The following is a 19,944-nucleotide window of genomic DNA, read 5'->3' as shown; positions in this document are numbered from 1 at the left end:
GGTCGCCTGTTTACCTAAAACTTGTACCTGTTGTATGCGTCACATATAAGTCTAGCTCAAAATTGGAAAATTTTAGTCGAGTTGGCAAAATCGGAATTTAACTCTTGAAAAGCTTCAGCAGCACCCCTTAATTGATTTTCAAACTTTGAAAACTTTGCCCCGTCAGATTTCGATTAACCACCCCCCAATATTACAGTACGCCCATTTGAGTATGTCTTCATCGATATTCAACAGCCGAGTTTCGAGCAACTTGTGAAGGTGCATTGTTAGTCAAACGTTCTCTAGAAAACGAATTTTATTATTAATAATAAATTTGTAAAATAAATCGAAACAAACGAACTCAGCGTACTCTTAAAAAATAAAAACCGCTTACTTAGGCGAAATATTGCCCAAACCAAGAAAAATAATATTTTGGCAGCACCGTTTAGCTCGTGTTGTACCAGAAGTAAATGAACTGAAGTTATCAGACTGCTATACTCCCCATGTTGGAGGTGTTATCCTTCTGGACTTAAATTTTTACCTTGAATTTGAAATTTTGTGCGAAATAAGCTTTTATAAGGAAAACGCCCTCCGACTCTGAGCGCTATTTCCATAACTTCGGTTCATTTACTTCTGGTTTTACGGAATAAAAACCAAGCTAAGGATGGAAAAGAACACCGCTCGCCTCGTGATCACAGACACTCTGTCCCTATCCCTGTGGACGGAGATTTTCGTCTATAAATTACGAACGCAGTGGCTAAAGTTGCCCCTGCAAATTATTAGATACCATGAGTTTATTCCTGTTTATAGTGGGTCAATTAGGGCAACCTTGATATAGTCGATTATTAATTAAGAGAAAGGTGGTTATTTTAAATCAAATACTTCGTTTAATGGGTTAAATATTGAACTACCATTGACACTCAAGATGCAATTTAACTGAGGTGAGATTTTTTTTTAATATACGTTGAAGCAAGAAATAACGCAAGGCTCCAAGACTTATCTATGGTTTTCATTATCACACACACTCTTAATAATGAACTGAAAGACTTTTATTTGAGGAAATATTCATTATATTCGTATGGATTATGTTGAGAGTAATGTGTCGCCGTGAAGGCAACATCACTAGAAGGGCAGTTTTCCTCAAAATGAAACTCTTTTAGATTCTTCTGAGTTCCTCCAGGATCGGTACATGCCATATCACTGTTGTTGAATTGTGGATCCAAAAGCCATTTAAGTGCGCAATCACAATAAAATGTATCATAACCTTAAATAATTAATATAAAAATTAATAGTCTATAGACCAAATTGAATAATCGAAAAATGTTATTCGCATACCATCAACAAAAAATATTTTTATGTTGTTGAACATTTTCGTCAATGGTTTGAACGTGGCTTCGTCGAGCTTTGACAGAGGGTTTCCACTGATATTTAATTCAAATGTTTCATTGTCACCACCAGTAAAGTTGAACATTTCGAACAGGTCTTTCGGTAGCACTTTAATTAAATTATTGCTATCCCGAAACAAATAGATATTTTAGTTAACAATTTCAATTAAATAAATATCTAAAAGAGTTTTAATTACTATTATTAGGGACGATATTGTACATAATGATTTAAAATTTAAATAAAATAACCTTTTGTACAATTTTAAGCGTTTTTTAAGCTAAATGCGGCTACCGCCGTTTCGACGTCATCCTCAATTGAGGCCAGAATGAGATTCTTAGGGGTATAACAACATTAAAAACGTCGGGGCACATGACGGCGACTATATTGTTATATAAGCTCAATCTTTATTTTCACTTCTTATATAAATTTTACGTAGAACACCTTTGAAATTTTAAAAAATCATACCCGTTTTTCAAATTTCAACCGATATACAATACAGGAAATTTCTTCCACGATAAAGTATAAAATGAGACTAAAATAAACTACCATGCAAGTGTTATATCGAATATGCGGGCCAAACAAAGCTTTTCCTGTCTGCTTAATTAAGCTAACACGAAGCAGATTTTAGATTGAAAAGGCCTAAAGCAATCGTTGAACTTGTTCGCAAACGACAAGCACACACTATCGATTATAAAAATGCCCAATTCAAAACAAATGATAGTAATTCAATAAAATTAAACCTGGGAGAGTTTGTAGAAATTGTAAGTAGTCGACTTATTTATCATCAATATGGTCTCGCCCTTGATAAAGTTATACCAGGGGTGGATCTAGGCATGGTCTTTAGGGGCAGCAGCCCAGGGCCCCGTTCAATCAAAGGGGCCCCTTCGCGGTCAAAAAAAAATAAAAACAATTGAAATAAATAATTTAAGAAATATTACATTTTCCATTTACCCTGCAAAATGCATCTGACACACCCAAACTTGAGTTAATTGGATAGGTCGCAAACAGTGTTAGTCCAGGGCCCCCAATTTGAAAGGTCCGCCCCTGAGTTATACCTTACTTAAAATCTATCTAGTCAGTGTAAGTTTAGATTGAGCTAGTTGACGTCATGACACCCAACTTTTTCCTGTTGTTTGACCTCTGAGAACCTTAATTGTGTATTGGCCTTACGATGGCGCCAAAACGGCAGTTGTGGCTTTTAACTAAATAACCACTTTTGTACAATTTAAAAGTTTTCATCTGATTTGAGTTATAAAGATTTGTAATTATCGCCAAAAGTATACTTATAAATTTAAAGCAACTGTTGGCTCTACTATTGCCACTTGTATTATGAAAAGGCCCCTGTTATTAGAAATGGCCATGAATCTATCCGAATCTTCGAAAAAAATGACTTTCGTGGAGAGCGTGGAGCCATCTATTAATGGGAACGGAAGCTTAAATTCAAAATAGCGAAACAATAACGTCGTCAGAGAGCCATTATAGAGTGCTATATTTAGACCATTTTTACTCTACTTAGTGAACTTTAACCTAAATTATATATCCCATATAAAATATATTGTAAACAATTACTATTATTGAAGTTATTGATAAATTTACAAATAAGCCAATCAACGCGAAGCATACTTTTATGCCCCGCCTTTTGGGTCAAATGTAGCTTCAGCATCTTGTTTTGATTTCGACGCTAGCGACATCTGTTGAAAAAAGAGCTACTTCACCTAGAGCCGACACTTGCTTTAAATCATTTAATTGCATTTCACAATGATGTTTAGTTGGAACTCTGACGGCTTACATCCAGTGGGACTCGTAATAGTGATGCGACATCTGTTGCTAGTTTCTATCAGCTTCTAAAATGTTTTGCAGATTAAAAATGATTAAAAATAAAAAAAAATTTAACGAAGTATTAGAGCTCAAGGATTTGAAGGTTCTAATTAAATTTGAATTTAGTTTTAATACTAAATATTTTACGATTTTGTTGTATTTTATATTTAACCTGACGTAGTGTAGTCGTCATGACCGCCTTTTTAATTATTTAGTTAAATCGTTTACTAACCCTGGATGGGTTAAAATACAGGAGCAAATATTTAAACTTGATGTTGGTCTGAGTCAGTCTCAAATTACAAAACCTGATTTTGTTTTAGTGGACTCAAATTGATTTGTTGTTTGTGATGTAGGAACATGTTGGTAAACCCTTAATACTTTAAATACGTTTATTCCCATTCGACCGAAATCCCATTCGACCGAAAGAATTTTAAAATGTAGCCCAATTGGCGGGGTGATTTGGTATTTTATTTATAAGGTATGTACTATCGAAGATCCATGCTTAGGTTAGGTTAGGTTAGGTTAGATTAGAGTTGGTTAAGTTTTCTATTTCAGTTTTGGTTCAGTTACTTTTCTTGACTAGGTGAAGATAAAAATATAATTCATGCTCATTCCATTTTATTTTCAAATAAATGCATAGTACAAAGATATTAAAATGGCATATCTAAAGCCAATTTATATAGCAGCGTTCGGTCGAATGGGACACATAAAAACCGCACGTTTCGGCGGAATTCGGTCGAATGGGGCAAATCAAAAACCGCCTTCGGTCGAATGGGATTTCGGTCGAATGGGACTAAAGCTTTAAATAGGCTAAGATATGCTACTATAGAGTTCAAAAACTATTTAAATTTACATTATCCTAATCGGGCCATTTCTTTTCATGCAGAAATCCAGTCAACTCAGGGTTTATTTTGCAAAAGGAAAAGAGTATTTTATAATATTGTTGGGTTAGGAAAAGGATAATGTATTAAAAGCGTGGAAATGATGTTCGATTTAACAATTCGTATCATGAGAGCTGTGTATGTTAGGACGCAATAGATCTTTTAAACCTATCTTGTTTTTAGCTATTATTTCTTTTATCCATGTTTTTAACTCTCCTTATTGAAAAATTGTTTTATTGTTTAATGTATTTTTTATGCCCTTTTTTATAACTTTTGTGTTTGTCCCCCTGAGGCAGTCTTAAATTGTTTAGGAAATAAGTCATCCCTGCTGCCTCAGGTTTTTCCAGGGCTCTGGCGCCGTACCGGGCTTATGTACCCGTTCTTATGCTCCGTTAGAAATATATTTTGCTATTTTTCAAAATTTGTTTGTTAAACATCGTTGGTCACTGAGTTTTGTTAAAATTAACCCTAACACACAATGTGATGGCGCCATCAAAATTCATTATTTTGATAAATATTGTAAACGTAGGTCCCCTTTGGATATAAGCGTTCAGAAGCTAAATGGCTAGAAAAATCTGTACCTACAGATACACGAATATAAATTATTTATGTTATTACCTCAAATCTAATAACGTTAGTTTTTGTTGTCCGAAAACATCTTTCCTTAAATGCTCGATGCGGTTTTTGTCCAGGGCAATTCTGAAACAATTTCGACATTCCAACGCTGAATCATCCAGCCATCGTAAATTTGATTTCGTTATGTGTATCTGTTTCAGGCTATCTTCGTACATATCTCTAATCTGAGATGGAAGTCTTACCCATCGACTGTTTCGCACTATTAACGCTTCAGTTGAACTGCCGGTATAGTTAAAGACTTCTTTCCATTTCCAGTTTTGCATTCCTCGAAAATTTTCGAATATTAAGGCTAAAACTTTGGAAAATCCGGTGCTATTTTTTTCAATTCCTGGACAATTCCAAAATGGTAATGTTCCATTCATTATTCTCAAAACCTGAAAAAATAAGATTAAGATCAGCGAAATTCTGCTTTTTACCTCTCCGAGGGAGCTATGTCCCCTAAGAGGAGTTTCACAATCACCGTATCAATCTGTCTGTCTGTCTGTGGGTCTGTCTATCTGAGCTGCGAACGCGTACACATTTTCGGGGCAAAGTGTAATCACTCCGTTCGCAGTTTCTTGGAATTAGGTAAAAGCTTTTCTCAAAATAGCCCTCTTTTTGTCATTGGGTGAAGCATAAAATTATCTCAATTTGCGTTAGTTGCACCCTTCAAACATGTCACTCCTGATATGATCAGACGCTCGTTTCAAAACATGCTTCATCGTGCTCAAACATGTATCGCGACAAACGGAGGTATCATAGAACCTGAATTGTAAAATTCTTATGTTTATTCGTATAAAATGTTCAATTAAATCTTTCAGATATTTCTTTCATTTACGTACAAAAATGCGAAGGCTAAAGGCCCCTATGGACAGGTTGTTTTTTGTTCATCAGCTCATATTTTCGTGAAACAGTGCTCTTTTCCAATGAAAATAATTTCTTTGAACTTTTTCGACAGCACTCTACAACTTTTTTTCTAGCACCTACCGGTGAAAAACTATTTTTTACAAAAACCCTAAATTATTTCCGATTTTTCTGAAATTACGGATTTAAAACGAACCCACACTAGAAATAATACCCTGAAAATTTCGCAACTCTATCTCTTGCAGTTTCTGAAAAAATTGCCCAGTCAGAGCATTTCAAAACACCGTGTATAAATGTTCCTCAAATTTTTTTATATGAATATAAAAATATGCATTGCAATAATTTTTATTAATGAAATATTTTAAAATGTTAATGATTACATACATTTTTTCATCTAAATGCATGAATGAGCTTTAAGTAATTAACGCGAGCTCACTCTCGCTAAAGCACTCGCACTTTTTCCCAATTTGAATAGTCAGTTTTGAGTCAGATATGAGTGTTTTTGTGTAGTCGGCCCAACTGCATTTCGGAGTAGGTTTTCAGAACATTTATTCGGATTAGATACGAGAAAGAGTCATGCTTTCAGGGCTGCCCGATGTCGGACCGACTGAAAATGCGCTACAGGGGAAGCTATCAGCTACAGTGAATTTGTTATAAAAACCCTTTAGAGTTGCTATAGAATCACAGAAGAGCTATAGAATCTCATTTAGAATTTTTATATAATCCTCTTGAGAGTTGCTGTAGAAATCCCTTTAAAGTGCCTTTAGAAAAATCTTTAGAATTTCTAAAAAAACACTTATTAAATATCTAAAGAATAATCATAGAAAATCTATAAAGGTATTCTATAGAACAGCTTAAATACGAAATATAGTTCTTTAAATCATTTTAAATATGTATCATTAGAACTCATAAAGATATTATATTAAAATACTTTTAGCAAATTCCTTAGAAAAATGACCCACAGCTCTAAATAATACCAAATCCTTATTTAATTCAATTTAGGTTAATCTATTTAGAAATGGGAAAAATAGTTTAAAAATATCAAGTGATTTCATAAAACTCTGAGAGTGAAACTTAAACACAAACACTTTACTCATATACTTCTAATAAATCAGATTTTAGTTTTATACATACTAAACTTTTCTTAATAAAGGTACCTTAGTCACCATTAACTTTTAAAAAAATGTATTATATTTATAAAATTTAATTTATCTCCTAAATTATATGCGTATTGAAATTTCTTAATTAAGGTTTATTTAAGTTTATTTTGAGATAATTGAGATTCAAATAGTTAGTCATTATTATTAATATTTGGTTTAATGATAAACCTAAATCATAGGCTTCCACAAATTTGCTCGTAAGAAGATTAAAATTACTACCCTTCATATTATAATAATCAGCTAGACTAATACCCAAGGCACCACCTTAGACCCAAGTCATATAGCGACTTATAATGTCTTTAAACAGGTGGCTGGATACAATGAGTAGGTGGGTGGTAGTAAGCCCTTCATTCCACGCGAGCCAACAGCTCCATACACAAGCTATTACCGTGAATCTCTACATGTTTTTATGGAAAGTATAAAACTCCTTTAACCAGTGGGGAGGTAACTTTCAAAAACTACGCAGAAGGAGTAGTTTCGAGTATTCACCCAGTGCCACAAGTTGGGATCGAGCTCGGCTCCTCTTGTTGCGAGGCGAAAGCGCTAACTACTCTGCCACCCCACATATATTTGTTAAACATTTTCCAATCTCTATTAGCAAATTTTCAAGGAAATTTAAAGAAACACTAGTTTTCTTACCACTGTAGTAATACCTTCGAATAAGCTTGGATCGGGTAGACACTGTATTCCTTTAAGATTTCGAAAGTACATTTGATCAAAATACTTTCCCTTTATAAGCTTTTGTTCCCTTATGTCCGAAGTTAATTTCTGTAGACCAGAATCGAAGTTAAGATCAATTACTCTGGGACCTACATTGTCTGGACGCCCTCTTTTATCGCCTTGTGGACCCAAATCTTGTCCGTACACTGCTATTGTTAAAAACGTGTAGAACTCTACAAACTTCATCGTGTCACACAGTTGTTGAAATCTAAGAATAATAATCAAATTTAAGCACCTTTTATAAGGGCTTTCTTTATCAAACATATTCGATAATATGATGATTAGATTATAGCTAAAAAGGCAAAGTGTATTCATATATAAAGATAACCTGGTGCCATTCAGTGCCACCAAAAATTTACAAAAATGTAGAAAAAATGAGGATGGTGGTAGAATAGTTACTGTAATAAATTATATTTATGTCTTGTTAAGGTTGTTTCAAGTTCCACAGGTTTCTTATTATTTTACTACAAAGAAGGTCGCGCCTTTATGCTAAAATATCAACAAGCGCGTGGAACATTTTAATAAGTTGAACCATACATAAATTGAATCCATGCTATCACCTACATGTTATATAAGAATTGGAATTGAAGTTTCAATCATTATTAGAACACAAATAAATTAAAATGTTTCTATAAGTATTACTGTTAGGCTTTCAATTCTATAAACTTTGGTTTTTTCAAATATAAAATCTCTATTTTCTACCAAAATATCGAAGTAAAACTTCAAATTGGATGCAACCGAATAAATCATAGTATTTACCGAATAAATCATAGTATTTACCTAAGGTAAGAGGAACTGTTAGATGTTATTTCCCGAAATTTCTTTATTTTATTGAAAATTATTCACTTAATATTTTTTGGTGTGGTTTTCACCATAAATTTTAGTTTTTAATGGGCTATAGGGCTATTTAACTGGTTAAAGCTTGACCGTTCCCCTTTAATATAATGTATTATGAATAAGTCTTTGACGCGTGGAGCTTTATGCTTATGCTACTTCAATCGAATTAAAATATCGTTATCCTTCTTAATTTATAATATCAAATTTTAATTATCATTCATTATTAACAGATATTAAACTTCAATTCAGCATTAGTTGCATGAATAAATATTTGATTGGAACTTCATTACTTGCATGAAATAAAATTTTATAAGACATTTAATATTCAAATAGTTGTTAGAAAATCAACTAGTTTCGAAATAGCCTCGTTGCATCAAAATCCAAAATGAATAATATTACATACATACCTTCTAAAAAATTACGTAAAAATTAAGAAAGATTAATAAATAACGTTCTGTTAAATTTCATGTATTTATTGATTTGGCTTGAAGGTCATTATTTAAATTATGCAATAACTATATCGATTAAAACTAAAAAAAAAAATTAATTTGAAGCGTTTTGCGCTGAAAAAATAACATGTTTTCCCAGCCCCCCCCCCCCGGGACATTCAAGTTCCGCCCACTACTGAAAATTTTTAAATGGCGTCCCTGAACGACACCTTTACACACTGGGCTTTTATTTGAAGACTTTCTCATAAGTGTTTTAAAAGATGTTTTGTCAACTATTAATATATACCAAAGTTTTTTATTTTTTAATAAAATAACGATAATAACCATTTTTTACTAAAATACTGTTGGTTATACAAATTTACAAAAATAGCTTTATTACCATTATTTACCAAAATACCGCTAATGGACATTTATTATCAAATAGCTTTTATTACCATTATTTACCAAAATATCGCTAATTGACATACATTTAATTACCATTATTAATCAAGATACCTTAAATTATAATAATTTGTCAAAATAACGTTACTAACAATTTATTATCAAAATACCTTTAATTACCTTTATTTACAAAATTACCTCGAATAACCATTATTTACCAAATTACCTTTAATTACCTTTATTTACCAAATTACTTTTAAAAACCATTATTTACCAATTTACCTTTAATAACCATTATTTACCAAAATATCGCTCAATGTCATAAACTATCAAAATAACGTCAATTTTATTTCTTTATTAAAAAACTGATAATTACTATTAATAACTCACAATTGCCACAATAATTTTGGAATACCGGTAGCCAAACCATGTTTAAAATAAACATGTATTAAACCCTAAAATAAAATTATGGAGCTTTCGAGTTAGTACACCCGAACCTCTATTTCATTTGATATAAGCAAAAATTATATCTTTTGCTTATCGATGGGTATTATTTTAGCTTACTTACAGTTCGGTAAACACCACTGAATGTGGATGAAGCAGGAAAATGTTGCATTACCTTCAGATTGCTAATAGTGAATATAAATATATTCGTAATACGGCGCTTTCATTCCTACTGGTAAATTCTGTTTGATCCTCAATGCGGAAACAATTAACATATAAAAACAAATTAATGGGCTGCACTTAAACAGAGCACATGTTTCAATCTGAAAAGGGATGAAAAAGTCTAATGTTAAAATCTCAAAAAGCTCCAATCGCTCCATCGTAACATTTGAATTCTTTCAGAAATATTGAAATAATGGATAGCTATTTTTATCTGATGTTCTCACTGAGTCGCTGTCTAAATAAGAATTATTGAATTGTAAATTAAAAATAATATGTTAATATATTGGAAACTAATTGGACAGCACATTCCATTCCTCCATAATATAAAAAAGGTCAGTGAAGGTTGGAAAAAAATCACGATTTTAAAATATCAGTTGTATATTTCTGTCCTAGTAAACGAAATGTTATGTAACTATATTACTTCCTCCTCTAGAGTCATTGCCGAATCAGTATTTAAATGTCAATGTTTAAAAGGTCGATTTTATTGGATGGTTTAATTGTGCCAATTAGGATTTTCCACACTTTGATCATGAGGAAAGTAAGATAATTAACAAAAGAATTTTTAAAACGGAAAATTTTTTTTATAAAGAAAAAATGTTATTTAGTATTGGAACTTTCCAAGCTGGCTCAAAAGATGTCGCTATAGTCAAACTACCCTCCTGAAAATATTGTAAGATCGCAATTTCATTTGCAGGTGTCCATAGAAGCTCTGACCAAAAAATTAACGTTTTAACAACTTTAATCATAATAATTAAAATATAATTCAATAGAATTTCACAAGCTTTAAAAAATATCCCAAGTCTCACGCGCTAGTCACCGTCGCAACGGGGAATCAGTTTATTCAATTAAAATTGTAAAAATTTCAAAGTCTAGTTTCTTGGCAGACACGATTCATACACGAGCTTTAAAATTCTTAGTTCCACTCACAAGGAGACTACCCGAGGTGTTACACACCGATTTAGTTCAAACTCGGGGCATTGGTAGATCTTCATGTAACTTGAAAAATTCTTAAGGGATTTTATTCAATGGGCAACGGTTTTGCTATGGCAACGAAAAATGTTTTTGACAACTTAAAATGAAAATTTTCCCATTGAAAATAACATGGGATTTTGACCGATTCCAAGGGTCCCCCCCCCCCTGTGAAACATTTTACAAAATTGAAAAAAAATACCAAAATTATCAAAAAAATGATAAAAATTGGCAAAAAAAATCAAAATTGGTCACATTTTTATCAATTTTTTAAATTGTTTTCACAGGGAAATCGTTCAAAATCCCATGTTATTTTATGTTGTCAAAAACATTTTTCGTTGCCATGGCAAAACCGTTGCCCATTGAATGAAATCCTTCAAGTTACCAATCCCCCAAGTATGAACAAAATTGGTGTGTAACACCTCCGGTAGTCTCCTTGTCAGTTTTTGTTTAGGAATATATGTCCATCCCACATTTTAAATTTTAGAAAATGGTCTACAGGTATTTTCGCGCAACAATATTCGATCCTAAAATGTGGGACCTTGAAACACCGCTAGCTAGAGCCACCGTTTCTATTTCCATGCATGGAAATTGTACGCTTCCAGTTAAATATTGATTGTAAATATGCGCTCTTTCGGTTTATATGTAAAGTCTAAGCCGTACGCAGGGAGTATGAACTAGATGAAAAAACGTCTGCTATCACGCCCTGCTTGTGGCAGAAATTACACATTCGTTGACCTACCATAAACATGGAAGTTCATACTTAATTTAAAGACATCTTGAACGCAGATTTGTTCAAGAGTTATGCAGATGAAATATATTTAAAAAAGCAGGAAGTTTTGAAATTGGAGTAATTTTTAGAGAATGAAAAACAATTTTCACTTTTTGGATTTGGAGTAATTTTTATAGAATGAAAAATAATTTCCACTTTTAGAAATTGGATTTTTTTTAGAGAATGAAAAACAAATTCTACTTCTTTAATTGTAGCAATTTTCAGAAAATGAAAAACAATTGCCACTTTTCGGAATTGGAATATTTTTTACTTGTTTTGATGTTCATCAATATTTTTCTTAATCGGGTACGCACAGAAAAAAGTTTGTTTAGGTAATCCACTTTTTATTTTACAATTAAATTCACGGCAATGACGAACGAAGAGGTCTTAACTTGAAGTATAATTAATTTAAACATTAGGTGATTCGGCAAGCATATCACAGAGATGGTTATTAAATAAAGAAAACTAGTTTCTTTAGATATTTCAGTAATAATTATGTTAAAAACGTGTTCAAAATTTTATTCTGTAGCGCCCGTTTTGGCATTTTTATACTTGACCAGCTTTTTCTTCTTTTCACAAACCAATTTGTTTCGCATTTTTGTCCAAACTATCCCATAAGTTGATAAGCTTAGCTCGCAACAGGGTCGTATTTAGAAATAGCCTATAATGGTGCCTCTATTGCTGTAAAAGTGGGACATGTTAAATTAGGAGAAGAAAATTATAAAACTTTTTTTTTTAGCTGCAGCACTCGAAAACGTGTAAGGATATGTTGTAGCTGAGTTTAGCCGTAGTTGCATTGTGTACAAACTTCTCTTCTAAAAGTTAGCCTTACAACTTTCGAAGAATTGGTTTAATATCATAAATAAATGAGAAAATTGCAGATGAAAAACTGCCGATGGAAATCCATGACAATTTGTTTTGTACAGAATCAAAACGAACCTATAATTAAAAAATCAATTATATCCGGATATACAAGAACAAATTTACTGGTCTGGACATTTATTAAAAAATACGGATTTTTTCCAATCCTGGTGAGTGCTGTCAAAAAGGTACCAGTACTTGGAAGCTTGTGGTCAACAATGTTAAAAAACTAAAATGAAAAATCAAGGTAAAGAATGCTATCCACCTTGAACAGAAAAAGGAAATGCTCTATATCTAGATAAATCTTTCGCGAAAGGAATTTGGCTTTCGATTTATTTTGGAGTAAGAACCTGTTTCCCAATTTCAAGGTGGTCCCAAACGTTGTTAGGCTGGAGGAGGTTCACTATTTTTGGGTACTGTTAACTCTCCCACAAAATGTATTTCACGCTTTATGTGTTAATATACAAAGAAAACACGCCCGTCGACGTTTCATTATGTCGATACTTCCATAGAAACATTCAACTTACTCATGAACATTTTAATGGGTTCATTTTCCAGAACATTTTTGATTATAAATGTTAAAATTTCGATCCATGGTAAATTTAGAAGTTTAAAATAATCAATATCAAAGGAGCTGATTCTTCATGGATATTTTAATAAATATATTTTAAATATGCATGAAATATCAGCTCCTTTGATATTGATTTATTTTTAAACATTTTTGATGTGTCAATAAGTAAATTGAAGTTTACTTTTATTATTAGAGCACTTATAAGCTTCCATATACAATAGTGAAAAATAATTTTGATAGAAATTTTATGCACATTTTTAACACATAATTAAATATAGCTTTAAACAATTACGAAACCGGTTGTTAAGCAAATTTTGAACTGTTCGCTTACTAACTAAATAAACAAGCATTATTCTTGAAATGATTAGTGTAAAACCTATTTTAAGTAAAGATGTGAGCCGGTAAATTTACCTCGTTAAATTTACCGGTAATGGTAAAACTACGGTAAATTCCCCGAGTGGTTTTACCAGTAAATTTACCAATTACTTTCATAAATCAAAAAACACCCAAAAATATTTTGTTAAACTTCAAATAAAAGAAGAAACAATGACATTTTACATTGGATCAGAAAACCAAATCATTTTCCTGTTAAAGTCACCGAATTCCCGGCACTGTGATTTTACTTTCCATACCTTTAAACGTATTTCTAAGGGGTTATCTAGGAGGTTTCTCTAAGTTTAATATAACCTAAGGCTATGGTAAAATTAAAATATTATTTTAATAATTATTGTGACATCAAACCATTATTTTGATTAAGTAAAAAAGCATATGGTAATTTTACTGCTAAATTTACCGTTTTTATTTTTACTGGTAAATTAACATAACTAATTTTAAGTCAAACTTCATCAAGTCTTAATCATTTTTAAAACGAAATAACGGTTATCGATATTAGTCAACACCCCTAATTATCTATGAAGCGAATGGACTATTGTTAGACTATGACAACGATCTTTGATAAAACGCGCCGTTAATCGAAGGAGCTTTCTGGCACGGTCGTCAATTCCGTTTCCCGAAGAAACTCGTCAAGAAGTCGGTGCAAATTAGAATCTCGACTGTTGTAAATGAGGTTTCCTTTAGTTAAGCCTAAACATTCCATATGTTATCAAAGAATCGCTTCCCAAAAGATTGGTTCGCGACACGCGATAGCTTGGTTTTCGCTCGCCTCCCGACAGCTGATCTCTCCAGCTTGCTAGCCTGAAAACGTGACTTGAAAGTTTCAGCGTCATGATTGCTAGCTAAAAATCATAAAAATATTTCGAAATGACCGAAAGCGAACGAATACAGTCAAGCGACTTGGTCGGTGTCCACGCTCGCTACATGTACTCGCCTTCCAAGCTATCGGCGCTACAAAGCCGGGGCGGTGTTTGTAGTTGATAGAAACGCTAAACAGCGCGTGCTAACGCTGGCCCTATCTTAATAGGAGGACATAGAGGAGAGGTCTCGGCGCTCCTCGAAATCGATCCGCGGACCACTAACGCACTTGCGCGCTACCACGGACGGAGTCGCTCTTGGATAGTATAAAAAGCCAACAACAGACCATCGAGTTTCCTCTGCCAGAGACTAGCAGATCCAGCGACGCGTGAACCGACTTCTTGTTCTCTCTCTCTTCACTGCTATCTCTCTGTACGACGTTCACGGCTTCGGAACTCGTAAGTGATCAAAGCTTTCTCTGTGTGTACTTGTTTTCCTCAGACCCTCGCGGGACACCCGAGACACCCTTTTACCGTCCGTAATTTTTGCGTTTTCGCATCCGTTCGTTGTCTTTTAAATGTTTACTACGAAATGAAACTTACGAAATCAAACAGGTTTTTCATATTGAGGACAGCTGTTTGTCGGGTACGTTTTGAAATATGGCAGAGTACAGTTGCGCTTTTAGCGTTATTGATTCTCACATTTATTGATCTAATTTACGTTACAGGGTGTTATTTGATTAATGTCGTTTTTGATGTTCGGTTTTCAATGTTTTACGTTTGATTGACCCACCCGATTGTTTATCGTGATTCTATAATGTTCCGACACTGTTAGTATGTCCTACGGTTGTTAAGAATTTTTCGTATTTTAAATAAAATAGAAGATTTAAATATTTTTTAACGAAATATCCCAATCGAGCGATTTCCCAATTAATATAAACAATATTACGTTAGTTTTTTGAGCTCGAAAATTTAAGTGAAATAATAAAAAAAATGTTGATATCGTCGGCAAAAATGTACTTTTTTTTCAGAAATATAGTGTTGGTTGAAACTTATGGAGCAAAATGTAAAACGAAAATATTTCTTTTGAACACTTTTCGTAAGTGCCTCAAGTGTTACAATTTGTTCCTACATTCGAAAGGTCAACCGTCAAATTCGAGCCGTTGGAGTCGCTGTTGTTGATCGCAAACCGGCTGCTTCTATTTCGATTTATTCGTGGCTTTTATTTTTAACTCATTTAAAAGAGGGGTTTAGAATTATAAGGAAAACCAAAATTTATCAACTTCTAGTGCTGACTTATTCATGTTATTAATAAAGATAGAGCAAAAATTAAGCATAAAATCTGATATTTTTTAATTACAATATAATTTAAATTCAGCTGGAAGGTTCTAAACTGTAACATTTAAACTACGCGTACTCCAGTCAAAAATAATGTCCATTGAATATTTATAATTAAAACTAAAAGTGTGGGTGAAATTTAATAAGAAATTCGGGATCAGGCAAACACCGAATGCCCTAACACTTTAAAGAAAATAAAATGATCAGCCCATTTTCAAGAAAGGATAGGTGTAGGTTTAACGTATATGAAAATGGAAAAATGAGGAAATGCGTGTTTGGCAAAAGCAGCTATGTTTTACTAGTACAGCTCGGTTTTCTAGCCAAGTTAAAAAAGCTTGAAATATGATATAGGCTTTTATCTAAAAATATACAACTTAACATTATTTTAAGAGCAATATTTTATATAATTTCTTGAATTAAAAACTGTGATGTTTCATAGAGAAACAAATTCATATTTCTTAATCAGAAACCTATCACAATGTAAATTTTGTGAAATGGCATAGGATATCATGTTAAGGGCAGTATCCATGGAAGAATTTGGTAAGCGGACCAGGGTTAGATGGTAGCGCGAAAAATTAAGACACTTCAATAAAATATTGAGATAAATTGTTTTTGTTTCCTGTAAGCCTGAAGCGTGTAACATTTGCTTTTAAACTTAATTAAAATTTAATCATAAATTCTAAAACCCTAAGCGTAAACCACAGTCTTTTATCTTAAATATTCCGCGCGTTCTTTACCTATGTCTTACTCTATCAAATATTTAAATCAACATTTTCCTAAAAGCTTTACGAAATGGTGATTTGGTTCTTTCTGCAATGCGATGCTGTTTAAAAATACTTTAAAATCGTGATAAAAATTATTAAACGTAGAACACTTCAGGGTACCCTGGGAACTGTTAATATTTAAAACTCCAACAACCTTAGCATCATTCGAGGGTCTCGTATCTTGCTCTTTTCATCGAATGATATTTGAGAATCTTCCACTCTGCGATTGAGTGGAGCTCAGTTGATTTTCCGAAAACGTTTGCTTTAAAAGGGCTCATTGCGCTAAATTGGGAAGAGAGCTTTGAATCGCGTGGCACCCTGGAGGCCATAAGCGTCAGTCCCTCCTAGCTGAGCCAGGAAGGCGAAAATCTATTTTATCATATAAACGTGAAGAATTGCGGATCGTTCTCTAAATATACGACTACGAAGGACCCCAATCAAAGCGAATTTTACCTCAGGGGCGCGACGGAATCAGCTAACTTGATTTTAGGCGGCAGTTCAAAGACTAGTGAAACCGAAATAGGTCGGCGTAAAAAGGAGATGGCGCTTTGGGGAATCGAGAAATAGCGTTAAGAGATGTCCCCTTTGGAACCTAGCCTTGATTGATAACGCCCTTAAATAAATTACCACTAGTTTTTCAATTAGTTTTTTTAGCGGTAAGTATAAAGATTTTTTCCGCGGGGTCAAAAATTTACAAATAAACTCAAATGTCGTAAATTATTAACGATTTTGCAAAAAAATATTTACGATATTTAATGTTCAATGACATTTAAAGGGTTTTCCCCCTAGCTCTTCGGTTTCCTCTTCCATAAAAACTTGTTGGGGTTAAAGGTAATAGTTTGTGTAGGGAGCTGTTGGCTCGCGTGGCGTGAAGGGCCTGCCACCACCCTCCTACGCATTGTAACCCGACCACCTGAATTAATGGTTTTAAAAATCGCTTGATGACTTAGACCTAAGGTGGTGCCTTGGGTATTAGCCTAGCTGATTATTATTATTATTATTATTACTATTTTGTAATATATAGCGCCATCTCGTGGTTAAAATAACACGAAATTTTCCACTTACAAGGAGACGACCCGAGGTGTAACACACTGATTTGGGTTCAAACTCGGGGGTTTGGTAGACCTTCATGTTACTTGAAACACCCTAAAGGGAAATGTCTCCATAAGCAACCGTTTTAACATCTGAATCTGACCAATTTTAAGGGTACCCTCTGTAAAAATTTTAATCAATTTCGAACTTTTGTATAATTTTTTATTTATATTTTCTATTTTTAGCATTCTAAAAAATTTAAATTTTTTTACACGAGGTACCCTGAAAATTGGTCAGATTCCCATGTTATATTCAATGGTAAAATTTCCATTTTGTGTTGTCAAAAACATTTTTGGTTGCCATGGCAAAACGGTTGACTATGGAGACATTTCCCTTTAGGGTTTTTCAAGTTACATGAAGGCCTACCAAACCCCTGAGTTTGAACCAAATCGGTGCGTTACACCTCGGGTCGTCTCCTTGTTAGTTCATCCATAAATTTTGTATTTGGCATCGAATATTAACGGAGTTAGTTTTGGAAGCCATCTTAAAAAATTACGTCTTTACGAAATTCGGTAAAAAGCTCACATTTTCCAAGTACACAACCACAAAGAAAAGAAAACATTTCCTGAGAAATTTCGTAACGTATTGCAAAATTGGATTTCTTTTTATATGTAGCTGTTGTGAACGGTAAGATATTATTCAACGCAAAGTGCCATTCGATCAATTAGTAAAGACTATATTTCTGTTTTTACGGCAGCCAGCAGCTATAAAGAGAGAGTCGCTGTTTTGAAAAGCTGGGCCACTATGTTCTTTCTAACTTATCAAGTCACCCTTTAGTGGCAATTCCTCCTGAGTTAGCTTATACATTATACAACGTTGAACACTTTTTTTTTGGTTTTCGGATTATTTTCCAAAAGAATTTTAAACGGAGTGATCGAGATTGGATTTTTTAGACATAATCTAAGAGGATCTGATTCATAATCACATAATCGGATATGTTCGAAAAGGACGAAAATTGGGAAACGGATTTCGTGGAGTTTCGAAAACACAATTTTAATTATTTTTGATCCTTTTGTAAAGCCCTGCTTCTTATACGTCCCATGCGCAATAACAGCCAAAGTTTCAATTCCTTTTCATAAATCTCATAGCGTGGAAATTCAAAGGGATTTTTAATAAATTCGTACATTGGTACCAGAATTCAATTCACTACTAGCTACAAGTGAAATTGTTCTCAATATTTGTAAGGTTTGCTGCCCAGGACTTTTATTGAACTGAGATATTCCATGAATAAATATTTTGAAAAAGGTTATGTTGGTATACAATCATTACAATGTTTGGAATATTTGTTTAATCTTTTTCATGGGCAAATTATTCGGTATACGCCGGCAGCCATTGATTATGGACTTTCAGTGGCAACCATCTCCTTTTAGTCTTTTCGGGAGTGACAAACCAACTAAACATTCTTAATTTAAAAGGAACCACCTATGGACTGCATTGTAAAGGGTTATATAATTAGCGAATAAGTAGATTAGTCCATTAAGAAAAGGGAAAATAAAGCTAAACCCTAACCAAATTTGAAGAAATTTAAAAAACTTACTAGCTCGTACCGATAGGTCTTCGAGCGAACAAAAAGACGCGAAACTCGGACCAAATAGATCTTCGAGTGAAAAACTAAATTAAATTAAATAAAATAGCCAGAAAATCCAACGGTAGACCGGTTTCGTCCTATTTGGGACTCGTCAGTACCGTGCGGGAAATCTGGCTCGCGACTATAACACCGAATAGAGAAACTAAGCCTAAATATTAAAAATTTCAAAACGAGTTGCGTAGCAACGGAAAGCCGAATAGGGGGAGAGTGGTGGAGATTAGTATATACGCAATGTTAAGTTAAAAGGAACCACCTATGGACTACATTGTAAAGGATGATAAAATTAGCGTATAAGTGGATTAGTCCATTATGAAAAGGGATAATAAAGCTAAACCCTAAACAAATTTGAAGAAATTTAAAAACTTACTAATAGCTCGTAACATTCTTAAAACACATTTTCAGCGATTGAATTCTAGTAGCTTCTTGCAATATATTTAGTACGGGAGTGGCGCAGTGATTAGCACATTCGCCTCGCAGCAAGAGGAGCCGGTTTCGATCCCATTTTGTCGAACTGGGTGAAAACTTATCGTTCTGCGTATGAGTTTGCGGGTTTTCCCCGAAGTAATTCGGTTTCCCTTTACATAAAGACTCGCTGAGGTTATCGATAATAATGAGTGTACGGAGCTGTTGGCTCGCTTTTCTTAAAGGGCTTGCCTCCACGCAATTTTACCAGACCATGTGAATTAATTGCACTAAAAGTAGCTAGAGTACTAAGGTGGTTCTTTCGGTATTAGCCTAGCTCATTATAATTATTACTTTTTATGATTAGTACTTTTAAAAAAATAACAAATTTTTTAAAATAAAAGTAGCATTAATTTATTCGTTTTAGCCACGAATTTAGAGGTTAGGTTATATGGCTGGTATATATTCGATAGCCCAAAAGGCTGAACTTTTTACCTTTGGCATGGCTTTAAACAGTCTTGGCCAATTAAGAAATTTCAGAAAAGAACGGAGCTTAATATTTTTAAGGCGGCCAGTAGGGATCAATGGCCGATGATAAGCTTTTAAAATTTAAACCCTGATTCGTCAATTACTAGTAGTAG

At 33.5% G+C, this 19,944-nt stretch overlaps 2 protein-coding genes across 5 annotated transcripts in view; one reads left to right on the top strand and one right to left on the bottom strand.

Moving 5' to 3' along the window:
* Positions 1–1,028: 1,028 nt before the first annotated feature.
* On the bottom strand, positions 1,029–7,687 carry LOC149956644 (uncharacterized). The gene is made up of 4 exons (XM_090166903.1): positions 7,343–7,687; positions 4,683–5,074; positions 1,315–1,490; positions 1,029–1,243 (listed from the first exon to the last, which is right to left on the bottom strand). The coding sequence occupies exons 1-4, from the start codon at positions 7,685–7,687 to the stop codon at positions 1,029–1,031; spliced, it is 1,128 nt and encodes a 375-aa protein (XP_090023029.1).
* Positions 7,688–14,436: 6,749 nt separating this feature from the next.
* LOC149956643 (xibalbin-1-like) overlaps positions 14,437–19,944 on the top strand; it is a 63,519-nt gene continuing 58,011 nt past the window's right edge. For all 4 annotated transcript variants that reach the window (XM_090165497.1, XM_090165496.1, XM_090165495.1 and 1 more), the window contains exon 1: positions 14,437–14,578. The gene's annotated coding sequence lies outside the window, so the exon portion shown is untranslated. The remainder of the gene's footprint in view (positions 14,579–19,944) is intronic.

The sequence above is a fragment of the Leiobunum rupestre genome, chromosome 2 (assembly GCF_980474605.1).
Source record: "Leiobunum rupestre chromosome 2, qqLeiRupe1.1.hap1, whole genome shotgun sequence".
NCBI lineage: Eukaryota > Metazoa > Arthropoda > Arachnida > Opiliones > Sclerosomatidae > Leiobunum > Leiobunum rupestre.
Note: the sequence above shows the minus strand (reverse complement) of the source record. Positions and strands in the feature narration are given on the sequence as shown.